Source organism: Lytechinus variegatus, chromosome 4, assembly GCF_018143015.1.
Source record: "Lytechinus variegatus isolate NC3 chromosome 4, Lvar_3.0, whole genome shotgun sequence".
Lineage (NCBI taxonomy): Eukaryota > Metazoa > Echinodermata > Echinoidea > Temnopleuroida > Toxopneustidae > Lytechinus > Lytechinus variegatus.
Window position 1 is genome coordinate 41756948 of NC_054743.1, and position 14778 is coordinate 41771725.

The following is a 14778-nucleotide window of genomic DNA, read 5'->3' on the forward strand; positions in this document are numbered from 1 at the left end:
TTGAAAAATAGAAATCGTGAATTTCATGTTTTGAATTAAGTATAAATCATACATTGTTAGGTATTAAATTGTAGATTCTTGATTTTCTATTCTAAATTCAAAATTCAAATTAATATTCAAATTCTCTTATTCTACCAAGGCCTTAAGTATTTTGAATTAGGGTTTACACTGTATGATCTTTGTTTCTGTATTTGGGTGAAGTTGAAGGGAGCTAAGGTCTTTAAATATGATGTACTGTGAAATGATACGCCCTTGAGAAATAATACATGGCTAAAAGTTTACCCCTTTTCCAATGCCTACCATCAGCTGCTTTTAACCCATTGAAGACTGAATGATTTTGCCTTAACACATGTTTTCCATAGACTCCAGTCCATGTATATGCGAGCCCAGTATCCAAGGGGTTAGCATGATGAAGGTATAGTGATGTTTGAAGATGTTTCTTTATATCTTGGATACTTTGGTTTTAACATCTACAGTTACTTCATTGATTATATATGGGTGGCCTAAATGGTCTCTTCTGAATATTTGCAAACAGGTGAAGAGGAAAGATGAGAAGATCCCTCGTCCAGAGGGGTTAGAGGATGCACCCTGTTACACCCTAAACCTCTACCCTCCGGTCACGCTACATAACTACCTCCCCTATGATGTTGTCTATACTTTAGAGGTGAGTGGTAGATTGGCTTGATGATGGTGATGATGACGATGGTGACGGTGATGACAATGATGGTGGTGATGATGATGATGGTGATGGTGATGACAATGATGGTGATGATGATGATGATGGAGATGATGATGATGATGGAGATGATGATAATGATGAAGACGGTGATGATGATGATGGTGGTGGTGATGAGGAGGATGATGATGGTGGTGGTGGTGGTGGTGATGATGGTGGTGCTGGTGGTGATGGTGGTGATGGTGGTGGTGGAGGTGGTGGTGGTGATGATGATGATGATGATGATGATGATAATGATGTAATTCAAACTTTTGAATAGACTTCCTCATGAAATAATGAAGATTTCATCACTTGTCCTTTGAAATCACTGTTAAAAACCTAGTTCGATTCTGATTTGAATTAAATGAATTTTTGTTCATCTTATACACATTAGCATTATTAGTTGTTCTTTTGATAAGAGTGGAATAAAGTACATTTGTACATGAATATAGGTTGCACTCTATAAATATATCATTTTTTTTTTTTAATTCCAGGAGACAGGTCTGAAGTTCCTGTTGAGAGGCGACAAGATGGCGATATATTCTACAGATCTGACTGAGCCACAAAGCATGAAAATACAGGTAAAGATGCAAACTAAAACACACTGAAGGATTAAATCTTTTATTTAGGTTTAAAAAAATTCTTTGATTGTGATTGTTTCATGTCTCCGCCCTCCGTATGTGATTGCAGGGGTCATTATGTTTTCAGGATGCATGTCTGTCTTGTTTTCATTTGGAATGATGGGGGTTGAATGGTCTTACAGGGCATTGTATCGTGGATTGTGAAAAATGAAAATAATTATTTGGGGAAAAAAGAGAAACACTTTGAATTTGGTTTAAAGCATTGAAGTTGATCATCCTTGTGTATTAAAGATTTTGTATCCCTAGGATTCTTTACCCCAATATAGAATGATTTCAACAACAGAACAATAACAATCAATCACTTCTCCCCCCCCAAAAAAAAAAAAATCCAAACAAACAGGGGGGGTGTTGTTTCACAATAATTTAAGTGTGACTTAGAGTCACGCTTAAATTCCCTGTTGCGTGCCATATAAAAGGCAGCTCCGCATTGGTCAAATCATGCTAAGAAGAAGTTTGATAACGCATATTATTCAGAATGATTGCATGCTAGATGTCATGTGCACTTAAGCATGACTCAAGCTCACACTTAACTCTTTGTTTAACACCCCCAGGGTGAACATTTTTCTACAATCGATTCCATTGACTACAGTGTACAATCAATCATGGAAATCAAGCGTACGATTTATTGTAACCTTTGTGTTAGGGGACCCTGGTGGGTGTTTCATAAAGCTGTTCGTAAAGGTACGCAAGGCATTACATACGACTGGTGACCTTTCTTGTGCCACACTATCCCTATGTAGCTCACTTAGCACCTCAAGATCATGTTCCAGTCTTGTGTAACTTTACGAACAGCTTTATGAAACACCCACCCGGGCCCTGTTGTACAAAGAGTAACGATTGATCCGATCAATCGCACCTATGAACGGCCAGCAACGTCAACATCTATTATGCATGTTTGTTCAAAATATTTTCTAGCTGTGATGTATATTCATGCATTCATTGTTTTCTTGAAAATTCACTGCGCTTCTCTTTGCATAAAAAGGACATTGTGCAAATTTTTTGTAGAAAAAATTATGACACTGATGGATTTCCATAGTTACAATTGATCGGATCAATCGTAACTCTTTCTACAACAGGGCCCAGGTCTCGCAGTTTGTGGGTACCAAACAGAAGTGACAAGTAAATGTGCACTGTAATGCTCTCTAGGGTAACATTTGAAATGAGAAAAAACTGCAATCACAATCTGATGATGTAAATAATTTCTTATTGTTGCTTCCTGGCAGGTCAAACAGTATCTCTCTGCAAACTGGGAGGGGCATCTCCCGGTTTCCAGGGAGATGAAAACAACGGAATCCATCACCATGGCAACCAAACAGGTGCACTCAGACCAGCGCAAGTACCTGACGCTGTGGGCCCATAGCTCCAGCGAGGGAGGATCATGGGATATATTGCTCTATTCGCCGTACTGGTTTGTGAACAAGTCAGAGCTACCTGTTGAAATAAGGGTGAGTCCTACAACTGTGTTACAATGCATGATAATGATGATGATGATAGTGATGATGATGATGATAATGACGGTGATGATGATGATGGTGATGATGATGATGATGATGATGATGATGGTGATGATGATGATGATGGTGATGATGATGGTGATGGTGATGATGATAGTGATGATGATGATGATGGTGATGATGATGATGATGATGATGGTGATGATGATGATGATGATTGTGATGATGATGATGATGATGACAGTTATGATGAGGATGATGGTGGTGATGATGATGATTGAAACATCAGTAGCATACGTACATGTATAGTTGACCATGGGGGGTTCTACTTGTATTTGGGTCCTGGGGTATAAAACAAGGAAAGTGTAGGAAAAGGAGAGCTGATTATTCCAATGCATTCTCCAAATATTCTGATGTTGCTCCCTTAATAATTCAGTTGCTAAACTTGGTAAATTCCCATACTTTAGAGCATGATATCTTAAAATCATACTTATTTGAATATGTAAAAAATAAACATTGGGACTGGATATATCTCTTCTCTGAAGGATTATAATACAAACTATGAAAATGAGATAAACCTGTGGATTTTTCCACAAGGAATATCTTCACCCGTTTCGCTGAGCATTTAATACTACAATATACATGTACATGTATTGTTACAAAATAATGGTTAAGTAATGTTACCTGGTATTGTGATATGAAATTGTTTGTAGTGATTCGTATGCAATAGAATGTTGAATGTATGAATCAGTTTTTTTTGTCTCGAGCAATTGTACGTTCCTACCTACATTATACTTGTAAAAATTTCTTTGCTTTTTCATGTTTTCTCTATACAGGCCTCTCGATCAAGAAAGATCTTCAGCACACACTCCTTAAGTGATCCAGTCCTCTTTACATTCTCAAACTCTAAGAGGAAAAAGGTGAGCTTTCAAATCCCTTTGATAAAAATGAATTTTATTCTGTATGTTTGGCACAAGTCCAAGCAAAGTACAGTTTGGTAAATGAATAACTGACTACTTTCCTACTAAGCTCCTACACGATATGGTCTAATAATTATTTTTAAAGCTATATGTGCTTGAATGATATGATAATAATAATATAGGGTATTTATATTGCGCACGTATCCACCTTGTTAGGTGCTCAAGGCGCTCCTATATTACCCCGGCTAAGCTAGGCGTTCATAGCGCACACAGCTTTTTAAGGAATTACTTCCTACCGGTACCCATTTACCTCACCTGGGATATGGGTTTTGAGACCAACAAAACAATGTAAAATGGTTAATTACTCAATTTTCATGCATTTTTTTCTCAAATTACTGGTTAATTTTCAGGGTCTGCTTATCCAATATAAAGGATATGGCTCATTTTTAATCTTTCAAGAATCAATTGCTTGTGTTTCTAGCAGGGCAACTCAGTAATCTCATATAAGTTTTTTGTAGATGACAGAGGTAAAGGTACTACATGAAAAATCAAAATTATTGGAAAGGGAAATAAAACTATCTTTACATATCCAGGGGATTTGAGTTAACTCTTTCCCCTTTGATTAATAGACATGTAACACCCAAGGCATCAATAATGAATGATGTACATGTACGTAAGCACTGTAGATATGTTGAATTGCCCTTGAATTAAGAAATTACCAGCATGCATCCTTATCCTCCACTCGCTTGTTATTGTTTCATAGGAACGTGCAAATTTCAAACTTTTATTTAACTTAGCATTACAAAAAATACATGACAGTATTACAGTAGTCAAAAAGTTCAGACAATAATGCAGTTGATATATTACAACACAATGCAAGAAAGGATACATAAATTTGCAAAATGGATTGCGGCCAAAGAGGAACTGCCCTATGAAAGACTAATAAATTTGGACTTACATGTAGGATGTTTTATCCAAGAATAGCACTGGTGATTGTGATGATCACATTTTTTTTCTTTTTTTCTGTTTCAGGCCAAGCTAAGGGTGTTTGATTCCATCTGGTCGGCCTCCTTCTCATTGGATACGGTAGGGAGTTCAGGGGTCGTGACCTGTAAGGATGAAGATCATGAAAGAACTTATCAGGTAAATAACAAACCAATAAGCTTGGATATCAAACTTATTTCATCTACATGTCTGAATAATTAGACTCGTTGAATAATTACATGTAGCCTCAATATTAAGAATGTCAAGGTGATGTATGTCACAAATCCTAAATAGATTGTGCATATTGTGTGTGGTGCATATGCACTGAGTGTTATAATAATTAATTTTGAAAAATAATTGAGAAAAACTATGATGGTCATTTTGTGATTAAAAAAAACAACAAATTCTTCAGTAAAATGACTATTCATTTACCAATAGATCTTCGAGGAACATTTTTCTTGAGAAGTTTTAAATGTGTTTTGGCCACACAATGTCCTACACCATATGCAAATACATGTAAATGATGATACAATACAGCAACCTGTATTTCATGAATATACATACTGCTTTATTTTACATCCATGACGATACTTGGCAGGATCCATAATAAGGATGTACATGTATTGCTAAGGAATGAAGTTGCTCCTTTGCAGTGTAAGCTTGTTGAGGTCATTTGAAATATTTAATGTTGAAATAAAATGTTCTTCTTGGGTAGAAGGCCTCTAATGAAGTGACATCAAAGGTGATTTTTGGAAGTGTATTCCCTGCACTTACTATAGGATGGGAAAGTGAATTCCGCAATAGAGTTGTGTCTCTTGTGCAGGAATCCTTTAAGCAGCCCTTCATTGACCAATTCTCTCACCTCATAGACAAAACAATATTCTTCTTCTTTGGGTATACTGCCCAACGCCCCACAATGGGAGCCAACCGGGCAGGAAGTGCGCAGATGTTAATGGCGCGGAGAGAGAAGATGCTTTTGTCTCAGCAGAGTGAGACTATAGGCGCCGCTTTTCCGCCGGCGGCGGCGGCGGCGTCAACATCAAATCTTAACCTGAGGTTAAGTTTTTGAAATGATGTCATAACTTAGAAAGTATATGGACCTAGTTAATAAAACTTGGCCATAAGGTTAATCAAGTATTACTGAACATCCTATTAGAGTTTGATGTCACATGACCAAGGTCAAAGGTCATTTAGGGTCAATGAACTTAGACCATGTTGGAGGGATCAACATCGAAATCTTAACCTGAGGTTAAGTTTTTGAAATGTCATCATAACTTAGAAAATATATGGACCTAGTTCATGAAACTTGGACATAAGGTTAATCAAGTATCACTGAACATCCTGCACGAGTTTCACGTCACATGACCAAGGTCAAAGGTCATTTAGGGTCAATGAACTTTGGTCGAATTGCGGATATCTGTTGAATTCCCATCATAACTTTGAAAGTTTATGGATCTGACTCATGAAACTTGGACATAATAGTAATCAAGCATCACTGAACATTTTGTGCAAGTTTCAGGTCTCATGATTAAGGTCAAAGGTCATTTAGGGTCAATGAACTTTGGCCGAATTGGGGGTATCTGTTGAATTACCATCATAACTTTGAAAGTTTATTGGTCTAGTTCATTTAACTTGGATATTATAGTAATCAAGTATCTCTGAACATCCTGTGCGCATTTCAGGTCACATGACCAAGGTCAAAGGTCAATGAACTTTGGCCGAACTGGGTGTATCTGTTGAATTACCATCATAACTTTGAAAGTTTATGGATCTGATTCATGAAACTTGTACATAAGAGTAATCAAGTATCACTGAACATCCTGTGCGAGTTTCAGGTCACATGATCAAGGTCACAGGTCATGTAAGGTCAATGAACTTTGGCCATGTTGGGTTTTTTTGTTGAATAACCATCATATCTCTGTAAGTTTATTGGTCTAGTTCATAAAAAGTGGACATAAGAGTAACCATGTATCACTGAACATCTTGTGCGAGTTAGAGTAGTATTCAAAGTCAGCACTGCTGCTATATTGAACCGCGTGGTGCAGGTGAGACGGCCAGAGGCATTCCACTTGTTTAGTCTTTGCTTTGCTTTGTATAGATTTGAAGTACGTTTCGCTTGAAGGTTTCTATGTTCTTGATTTCGATGGTTGGGGGTGTGAGGGAGTTCCAGTCTGGGATGGTTCTTGGAATGAACGAATACTTGTAACAGTTTTTGTTGGTGAAGATTGGAAAGAAGCTTATGGATGAAGATTTCCGAAGGGGCCTTTGGACCGGGCTCAGGACTTTTCGCACTGGAGTGGCTGTTGGGGAACGTGGAGAAGGTTTATGGTTCACCATGTGCAATATGAAGAAAGGAAATACAGGTTGAAAATTGAAATGGAAAGATGAGAAAGGATGAAAAGAAGAAATTAGGAGTATTCTTTCTTGAAAGTGAGTGAAGTCCTGAAAAGGACTGTAAACCAGATGAGCTGAATATGGCTTGAGTAGCGATGGCTTGAGTAGTAGCAGGATGAAGTAAAGAGAGGTTACCTGATGTCGCCTTTAGAGTTTGGCCATGGGGTGGGACAACCAGGTATTTATTTGTGTGAAATTGTTGTTATTGTTGTAATTGTTGTACTGATAATCTTTCGGTGCTGTGCAGTGGTCTTTATGTGTTGGATTTTGATGGCAGTTCTTCTAGCATTCTATTAAAAAATTATTTTATGCAGGGGTATAAAATCAATAAATTAATCATACCCCATTCATGAAAAATTTTAGTAAAGTAGAAAGAAAATTCTTATATTGCAGCCTTCAGAAAGAGAAGTTAACACATAAATTAAAAAAATGAGTCTTGTTGCATAAAAATCAATATCATGACTTTTTACTTAGGACAAGTTGATAGATGTATTGATTGAAAGGAAGATTCTCATCTTAAGAGAATGCAATATGTTATTTGGTTTTAAAATAATTTTCAGAAACATAAAAGGAAGCTTTGTCTTGTCATTTAGCAGGAATTGCCCTTGGTGTCTTTCATTGCAGCTTTCCATGCATTTGATTCCCAATTGTTTTCTGTAATAATGGGAGGAAAACCAGTATTCTTGTGAAAAGATACAGTTTGGTCTTCTTGTTCACCAATCTAGGCTTGTTTCATGAAGGCCGCAGTAATGACCATGGCTTGATAGCCAGTCAACATAATAATAACAATAGTTAGTTTTTACAGAGCACAAATCACATTTTGTGTGGTATTCACTTGTTCTGGAACAGGCCTGTAATAATTTGTTTGCTTATAAAATATGCTGAGTAACTTTAAACAATGCGTTTATTATTTTTTCCTGTACCGCCTTGAGCATCTAGTTAAGATGGAAAGTGTGCTATGCAAGTCTTATGTATTATTATACTTTATTGTAGTTCTGGCTGGACATCCGTATGTCACACCTTCCGTTCACCAAGCTAGTCACCCTCACACCGTACTTCCTTGTACACAACAAGTCTGACCAGGAGCTTTCCTACGCAGAGGATGGGGTCAAAGCCGGGGTCTGGGTCAACATTAAACCCACAGAGGTATGAACTGGGTCATTGAGTGAAAGGGGTTCAAAGGAAGGGCAAAAGTATGAACTTCTACAATAACTCTGACCAGGAGCTTTCCTACACAGAGGACAGGGTCAAAGCTGGGTTCTGGGTCAATATTAAACCCACAGAGGTACATGTATGAGCTGGGTCAATGAATGAAAGGGGTTGGAAGGAAGGGCAAAAGGATGGACTTCTACAATAAGTCTGACCAGGAATATTCCTACGCACTTGTGGGGTCAAAGTTGGGTTCTGGGTCAATATTAGAGCCACAGAGGTACATGTATGAGCTGGGTCAATGATTAAAAGGGGTTGGAAGGAAGAGCAAAAGGATGGACTTCTACGATAAGTCTGACCAGGAAGCTTCCTACGCACTTGCGGGGCCAAAGTCAGGTTCTGGGTCAATATTAAACCCACAGAGGTATGAAATGGGTCATTGACTGAAATGGGTGAAATGGGTTGGAAGGGATGGCAAAAGGAGGGAGTACATGTAGTTCTGAAAGGATGGTCTTCCACAATAAGTCTTTCCTACACACTTGCGGGTCCACAAGAAGTATGAATGGCTGATGGGGTAGAAGGGAGTTAAAAAGGTTTGGTATTGGAATAGGGAAAGAATGTCTGAATTATAGGTAAATGGTAGTGATTATGTCTATAAAAAAGACATACATGTACCAAGTCTGCCTACTCAGATGATGGGGTCAAAGCTGGGGTGTGGGTCAACACTGATCCCACAGACTTATGAATAGTGTCATGGATCATATATGAAGGGGTTGAGGGATGGAAACGCGAAGGAGTGGGTTTGGAGGATGGGTGGTTGGGAAAATTGTGTTGGTTGTGTCAAGTCTGACCAGGAGCATTCCAAGGCGCAGGATGGGGTCAATGCACATTTGAGTCAACACTGAACCTTTACATTGAAGACAAGTGTTACATTTATAGGTTTCGGAGGAGGAGCAGAAGGATAGGGAGAGAGGAAGGGGTGAGGATTAGGGAATTGAGATGGGTAAGGGAAGGGGAGATCAAGAGGATCAGGGATTTTGAAAGGTTTTTTTTTAGAGGGGTGTGGGCAAGGAAATGGCATGAGGTGGCAGTGGATTATTAGGATTACAAGCCTAGGTCAAAAACTTTTGCGATAGGTTTACATAAGTTCCATTTTGTTGTGATATTAGGTGCTTCCATTCTGGCCCGGCTCTGAGTCCATGAAGCTCATCCTGCGGAGGTCAACGACCCCGGACAACCTGAGTTCACGACCTTTCCTGATAGACACACCCTGCACCACAGTCCTTAGGATGGAAAGAGGGGTGAGTCACATGTTAGTTTTGATGTGTTCCCATACAGGTGAGATGCAAAAAAATATGATTTTAATACAACAAGATGTACAATTTGTTGCCAGTAACCTTTTGAGAAACATTTGATGTTAGTTGCTGAGAGCGTGTGAGTTGCAACCATGAGTTACCTCGTAGCATTTCTCTTTTCAGACTGGTGTAACAGTTCAAGTCAAAGGTGTTCAAGAACTTACTACTATAATTTACATTCCTACCATACACTGTATACCATAGGACATTCACCCATCTTATATCATTTCTCTTTTCAGACTGATGTAACAGTTCAAGTCGAAGGAGGCGTTCAAGAACATACTACTATTACATTCCTAGCATATACCTCAGGACATTCACCAGTCTTTTATCATTTCTCTTTTCAGACTGGTGTAACAGTTCAAGTCGAAGGAGGTGTACAAGAACCTACTACTATTACATTCCTACCATATACCTCAGGACATTCACCAGTCCGGTTAGATAACCTGTGTGATGACGTCAACCTTAGGATAAATCAAAAGTAAGTAATCTCATTCTATTGAGAAAGTTTTTGTGGGGGGGCTGATATAGCTTACATGTAGATTGTCATATTAGAGATAAAGAATAGAGTGTGTTTGAAGGGTCTGTCTTTTGAACGCTAGTTTGATTTAAACTTTGTTCTAAAGTTGTGTTTCGACTATGGATAGCCAATTGTGACAAATAGAAGAGGCTTGATTTGTCAGCACATTTGGTGCTTGTGCAGTTATTTCAGAAGTGTCTGGGAATAATAACCAAAATTGTAGTTTTCTTCGCTATTGAAGCAGGGGGAAAGAACACAGTAAACATAAGAAACATAAAATGTTCAACAAAATTTTGATGTGTAAGTGGAATGGAAGAGAGAGAATATAGAGGAATTTTCCTCTCTTTTTTGCAGAAACAACGGAGGGCGTCACTTAGTTCGTCCACACCGTAGTCTGCTGTATACGTGGGATGACCCTACTGCAGAAAGAATACTCATGTGGAACCTGTACAATAGGAACAAGAAGAGCTTTGAATGCCTCATCGACCAGGTAACAATAAATAAAACAAAACATAGGATTCGTATAGCGCACATATTTACCTTGCTAGTTCTCAAGGCGCTCCTATATTACCCCGGCTAAGCTAGTCTATCGATTCTGGTGCGCACAGCTTTTTGAGGAATTACTTCCTGCCGGTACCCATTTACCACACCTGGGTCGAGTGCAGCACAGTGTGGATTAACTTCTTGCTGAAGGAAAACACGCCATGGCTAGGATTCGAACCCTAGAATAACAATAAGAACTACTCTAGGATAAATTAAGTCAGAATGGTTTTATTCGGGATTCAGCAATAGAAAATGAGTTCTTCAGTATCTTAAATTCATCTTTTGTCAAATCTTGTTTCATCAATATGTGACAATTTGATAATGTGAATAAGAAGAGTTTTAATTTGCCTTGTTGTCAAGGTAATAATCACAGTTACTGAAAACCAATACAAATATATCATTATATTTTGCTTTCAAAAGTATTTTAATAATAATAATAATAATAGCCAATTTTTATAAAGCGCTTTTCCCAGAATGGCCCAAAGCGCGTTACAGCATATTATTACCCCGGTCATTGGATTCATTTCAATCAAGCACGAAAAGTGCACAATTTCCACTCCCTGGGGAGCATTCCTTGCATTCATCGCAGCCACATTATGGCGCTGGCAAAATCAAACATACAATATCTTTCGCATCCTACCGGGTACCCATTTAGCACCTGGGTCGAGAGTGGCAAAGTGTGGATTAACGCCTTGCCAAAGGACGCTAGACCGCGGTGGGATTCGAACACACGACCCTCTGTTTACAAGGCGAGAGTCAGAACCACTACACCACGGCTCTTCCAAGTATTGTAGTTTCATCTGTTTTTATGTCTCATTCACTTATATACATATTGGCAACAACCTCTCAAGAACAATGCAAACACACATTAATGGTTTGGCTATTGTAGTATTTTGTATTACACACGTGTGTCATGGAATTTTGCTCTTACAGTCAGGCATTAACCCTTTCTACATCATTGTCTTATATTTCCCCTTATAAATAAATCTATCCATTCTGCTTTTTTTTCCACAGGATGGTTGGGGCAAGGTGACAGTAAGTTCAGAGAGTGTTAATCGAAGCACTCTACCTGGCGATGGTCTCTATGTCGAAGGCGATGATGCAAGTGTTTATAGCACTGATGATGGTAAGGTTCAAAACACAGTCTTATGAGATCAAATCCCTTTCATTAAGTGCCATTGTAGATATGTAGTAAATGGTAAATTGTTTGGAAATTGATCCTTTTCTTTTAGCTTGTGCTGTTGCTCAATTTTTCTTAATTAAATGAATTGACAATGAGTATTTAATCTGAGTTTGATTTGACATTAATTCTTCATACGATACATGTAAGTGTTACAGATAAGAAGATTTAATGTATTCTTCAAATTTGAAGTATTTTCAGAGAGAAAGGGATGTGTCATGTAAATCATAAGGTAAGACTTTGCCATCGGATTGAGCATCGTGACATTTATAGTGTGTATTTCGTCACTCTCCTGAACATTTGGGAGGATATAAAAACTCCCTAGCAGCAATATACCCAGATTAAGTAATTAGAACTTGGTTAAAATTAGATTGTTGAATCGCTAAGGTGCCAAATTGTCTGGTTTAGTGATACCAGCCAAGCTAGATATTGAGAAGCACCGCAAGTGTCACATCTTTATTATTATTATTTGTTTGACGTCAACTTTGCCTGGGAGGTAAAAAGCAAACTGAATCACTATGACTCACAGGTCTCTCCTTCTGATATAACTGATTGGGGGGGAGTGCAGGTGGACCACTACACCGGGGTTTCCCCTACACTTACATGTATATGAATAGTGCAGTGGGTTCTTAACATGCAAAGGTGGTGACTCTCCTCTACACGGGGCCTCCGTTTAACGTCCTATCCGAATGATGGAGGGTTTTCCTTTGTAACATAGCCTGCATCTATGAAGCATAGGAGAGACATTTACACACAGCGCACTGGCTTCAGTCATCCACCCGGGGTAGACTAGAACCCACGATCTTTGGTTCGACAGGCAGATGCGTTACTGACTGAGCCAACAACCCTCTCAATAGACATGGTGCTGTGCTAAGAAAAGACTTAATTTTTATTAATTGATTATTTGTTTTATATTCAGAAGAAGTAACAGAGCCCGATGGTCTCCTGGAGCATCCTTTGATGAACAAGAAACAGAGAACAACCATCTACTGGGTGTCTTACATGGATGGACTGCAGAGAGTACTGGTCTATACACAGAGCTCAAGAATAGCCAGGGCAGCAGCTCAGGTAATTGATGATGATGATGGTGATGATGTTGATGATGATGATGATGATGATGGTGATGATGTTGATGATGGTGATGATGTTGATGATGGTAATAGACATTATTATGATAGTGGTGATGGTGATGACGACAATAGTGGCGATGGTGATGATGATGGTAGTGATGATGGTAACGATAGTAGTGATGATGGTAACGATGGCGGGGATAATGATGATGACAATGATTATGGTTATGATGATGAGATGGTGGTGATGACAACGATTGTGCACCTGGCGATGATGTGATGAAACTGATAGTGATATTGTTCTACTGCATTTATTGGTAGAGATTAGTATGGCACAAAAACATAATGAAAGCATGTAGAAGTGCACTGGGGGATTATTAACTTTGCCTTTAGAATTGAAATCATCGAACATGATTAACCCAAGTAAAGAAATTATCCCTTTTTCCTATCCTTTATCCTATTTTGTTTTAAGTCAAACTATTTTTGTTTCATCTCCTCTCCACAGGCCCAAGTATCAGAGCCTGCAACCCTGGAATTCCTAGCCTCTCTCCAAGGCATTGGCGTGTCACTGGTCAATGCTGCCTATGAGGAAGTAGCCTACCTGAGCCTGTTCAGCTCCCCGGCCCGCTGGGAGGTGGAGTCTAAGGCTAACAGGTGGAAGGCACTGGGGATGGAGCTGACAGGGGTTTTAGAGAATGCCTGGAAGCATGGACAAGAGGTCATCGTTGATGACGAGGGGACGATACAGGTAAGATCTGGATAGAGGCATTCTTGGTTTCTTTTCATTGCTTATACTGAGTAAATGCTGTATGAGAGTTAATGATGGCTATGATAATATTTAACCTTTTTTTAACCTAATGAAATGTTGGTTAGAATTGAGGTGGGGATGTTGATGATGATGGTGGTGATTAGAATAATTAGGATAATGGCATTGATGATAGTGATGGTAGTGGTGGTGATGATGATGGTGGTGATGATGAGGATGGTGATGGTGATGATGATGATGATGATGATGATGATGATGATGATGGTGGTGATGATGAGGATGGTGATGGTGATATTGATGATGATGATGATGGTGGTGGTGATGATGAGGATGGTGATGGTGATGATGGTGATGATGATGATGATGATGATGATGATGATAGTGGTGCGGTGGTGGTATTGATGGTGGTCCGTTTTGGCGTTGGTCATGATGATGATGCATGGATATATTCATAATTAAATGATATTCAGTGCTACAATATGATTCAAATATATCCCATGAGACACTGTTTTAAATTATAAGGAAGATGTTATATTTCTGAATTTACTTTTTTGGTGTAGTTGTTTTTATGACACATGTTTTTCTACTTATTTCATGTCCCTAAAGGCGGATCTGAGAGCACAAACTATTGCAAAGCCTGTTCAAGGATCATTGAGGAGAATCCATAACCCAGGATTGTGGCTACATTTCAGGAAATCGGATCATCATCAAGGACTGCATTTAAAGATACAGAAGATTCAGGTTGGTGTTTTGGTGTTGATGGTGTTGATGGTGTTATAAGTAGCGGTGATGGGGGTGGTGGTGGTGGTGATGATGGTGTTGGTAGTGGTGATGGTGGTGGTGGTGTTAGTGGTGATGGTGGTGGTGATGATGGTGTTGGTGGTGGTGATGATGGTGTTGGTGGTGGTGATGATGGTGTTGGTGATTGTGGTGTTGGTGGTGGTGATGGTGGTGGTGGTGGTGGTGTTGGTGGTGGTGATGGTGGTGTTGGTGGTGATGGTGGAGGTGGTGGTGGTGTTGATGATGATGGTGTTGTTGGTGGTGATGGTGGTGTTAGTGGTGGTGGTGATGATGATGGTGGAGATAG

The 14778-nt window shown here is 39.1% G+C and overlaps 1 protein-coding gene across 1 annotated transcript; it reads left to right on the forward strand.

Annotated features, from left to right (window-relative positions):
* Window positions 1-1213: 1213 nt before the first annotated feature.
* LOC121412996 (vacuolar protein sorting-associated protein 13A-like) lies at window positions 1214-14471 on the forward strand. Its single transcript, XM_041605758.1, has 12 exons — window positions 1214-1296; window positions 2580-2801; window positions 3647-3730; window positions 4763-4873; window positions 8102-8254; window positions 9427-9558; window positions 9960-10093; window positions 10487-10622; window positions 11690-11801; window positions 12775-12923; window positions 13431-13673; window positions 14298-14471. Exons 1-12 carry the CDS (start codon window positions 1246-1248, stop codon window positions 14469-14471), a joined length of 1701 nt encoding a protein of 566 aa, XP_041461692.1. The 5' UTR covers window positions 1214-1245.
* Window positions 14472-14778: the final 307 nt, after the last annotated feature.

Bases quoted from the DNA above. Each gene is read 5' to 3' on its own strand.
- LOC121412996 (XM_041605758.1), top strand. From the start codon at position 1,246: ATGGCGATATATTCTACAGATCTGACTGAGCCACAAAGCATGAAAATA. The intron at 4,874-8,101 runs GTAAATAACAAA...ACTTTATTGTAG, and splicing joins ATCATGAAAGAACTTATCAG to TTCTGGCTGGACATCCGTAT. The intron at 12,924-13,430 runs GTAATTGATGAT...TCCTCTCCACAG, and splicing joins TAGCCAGGGCAGCAGCTCAG to GCCCAAGTATCAGAGCCTGC.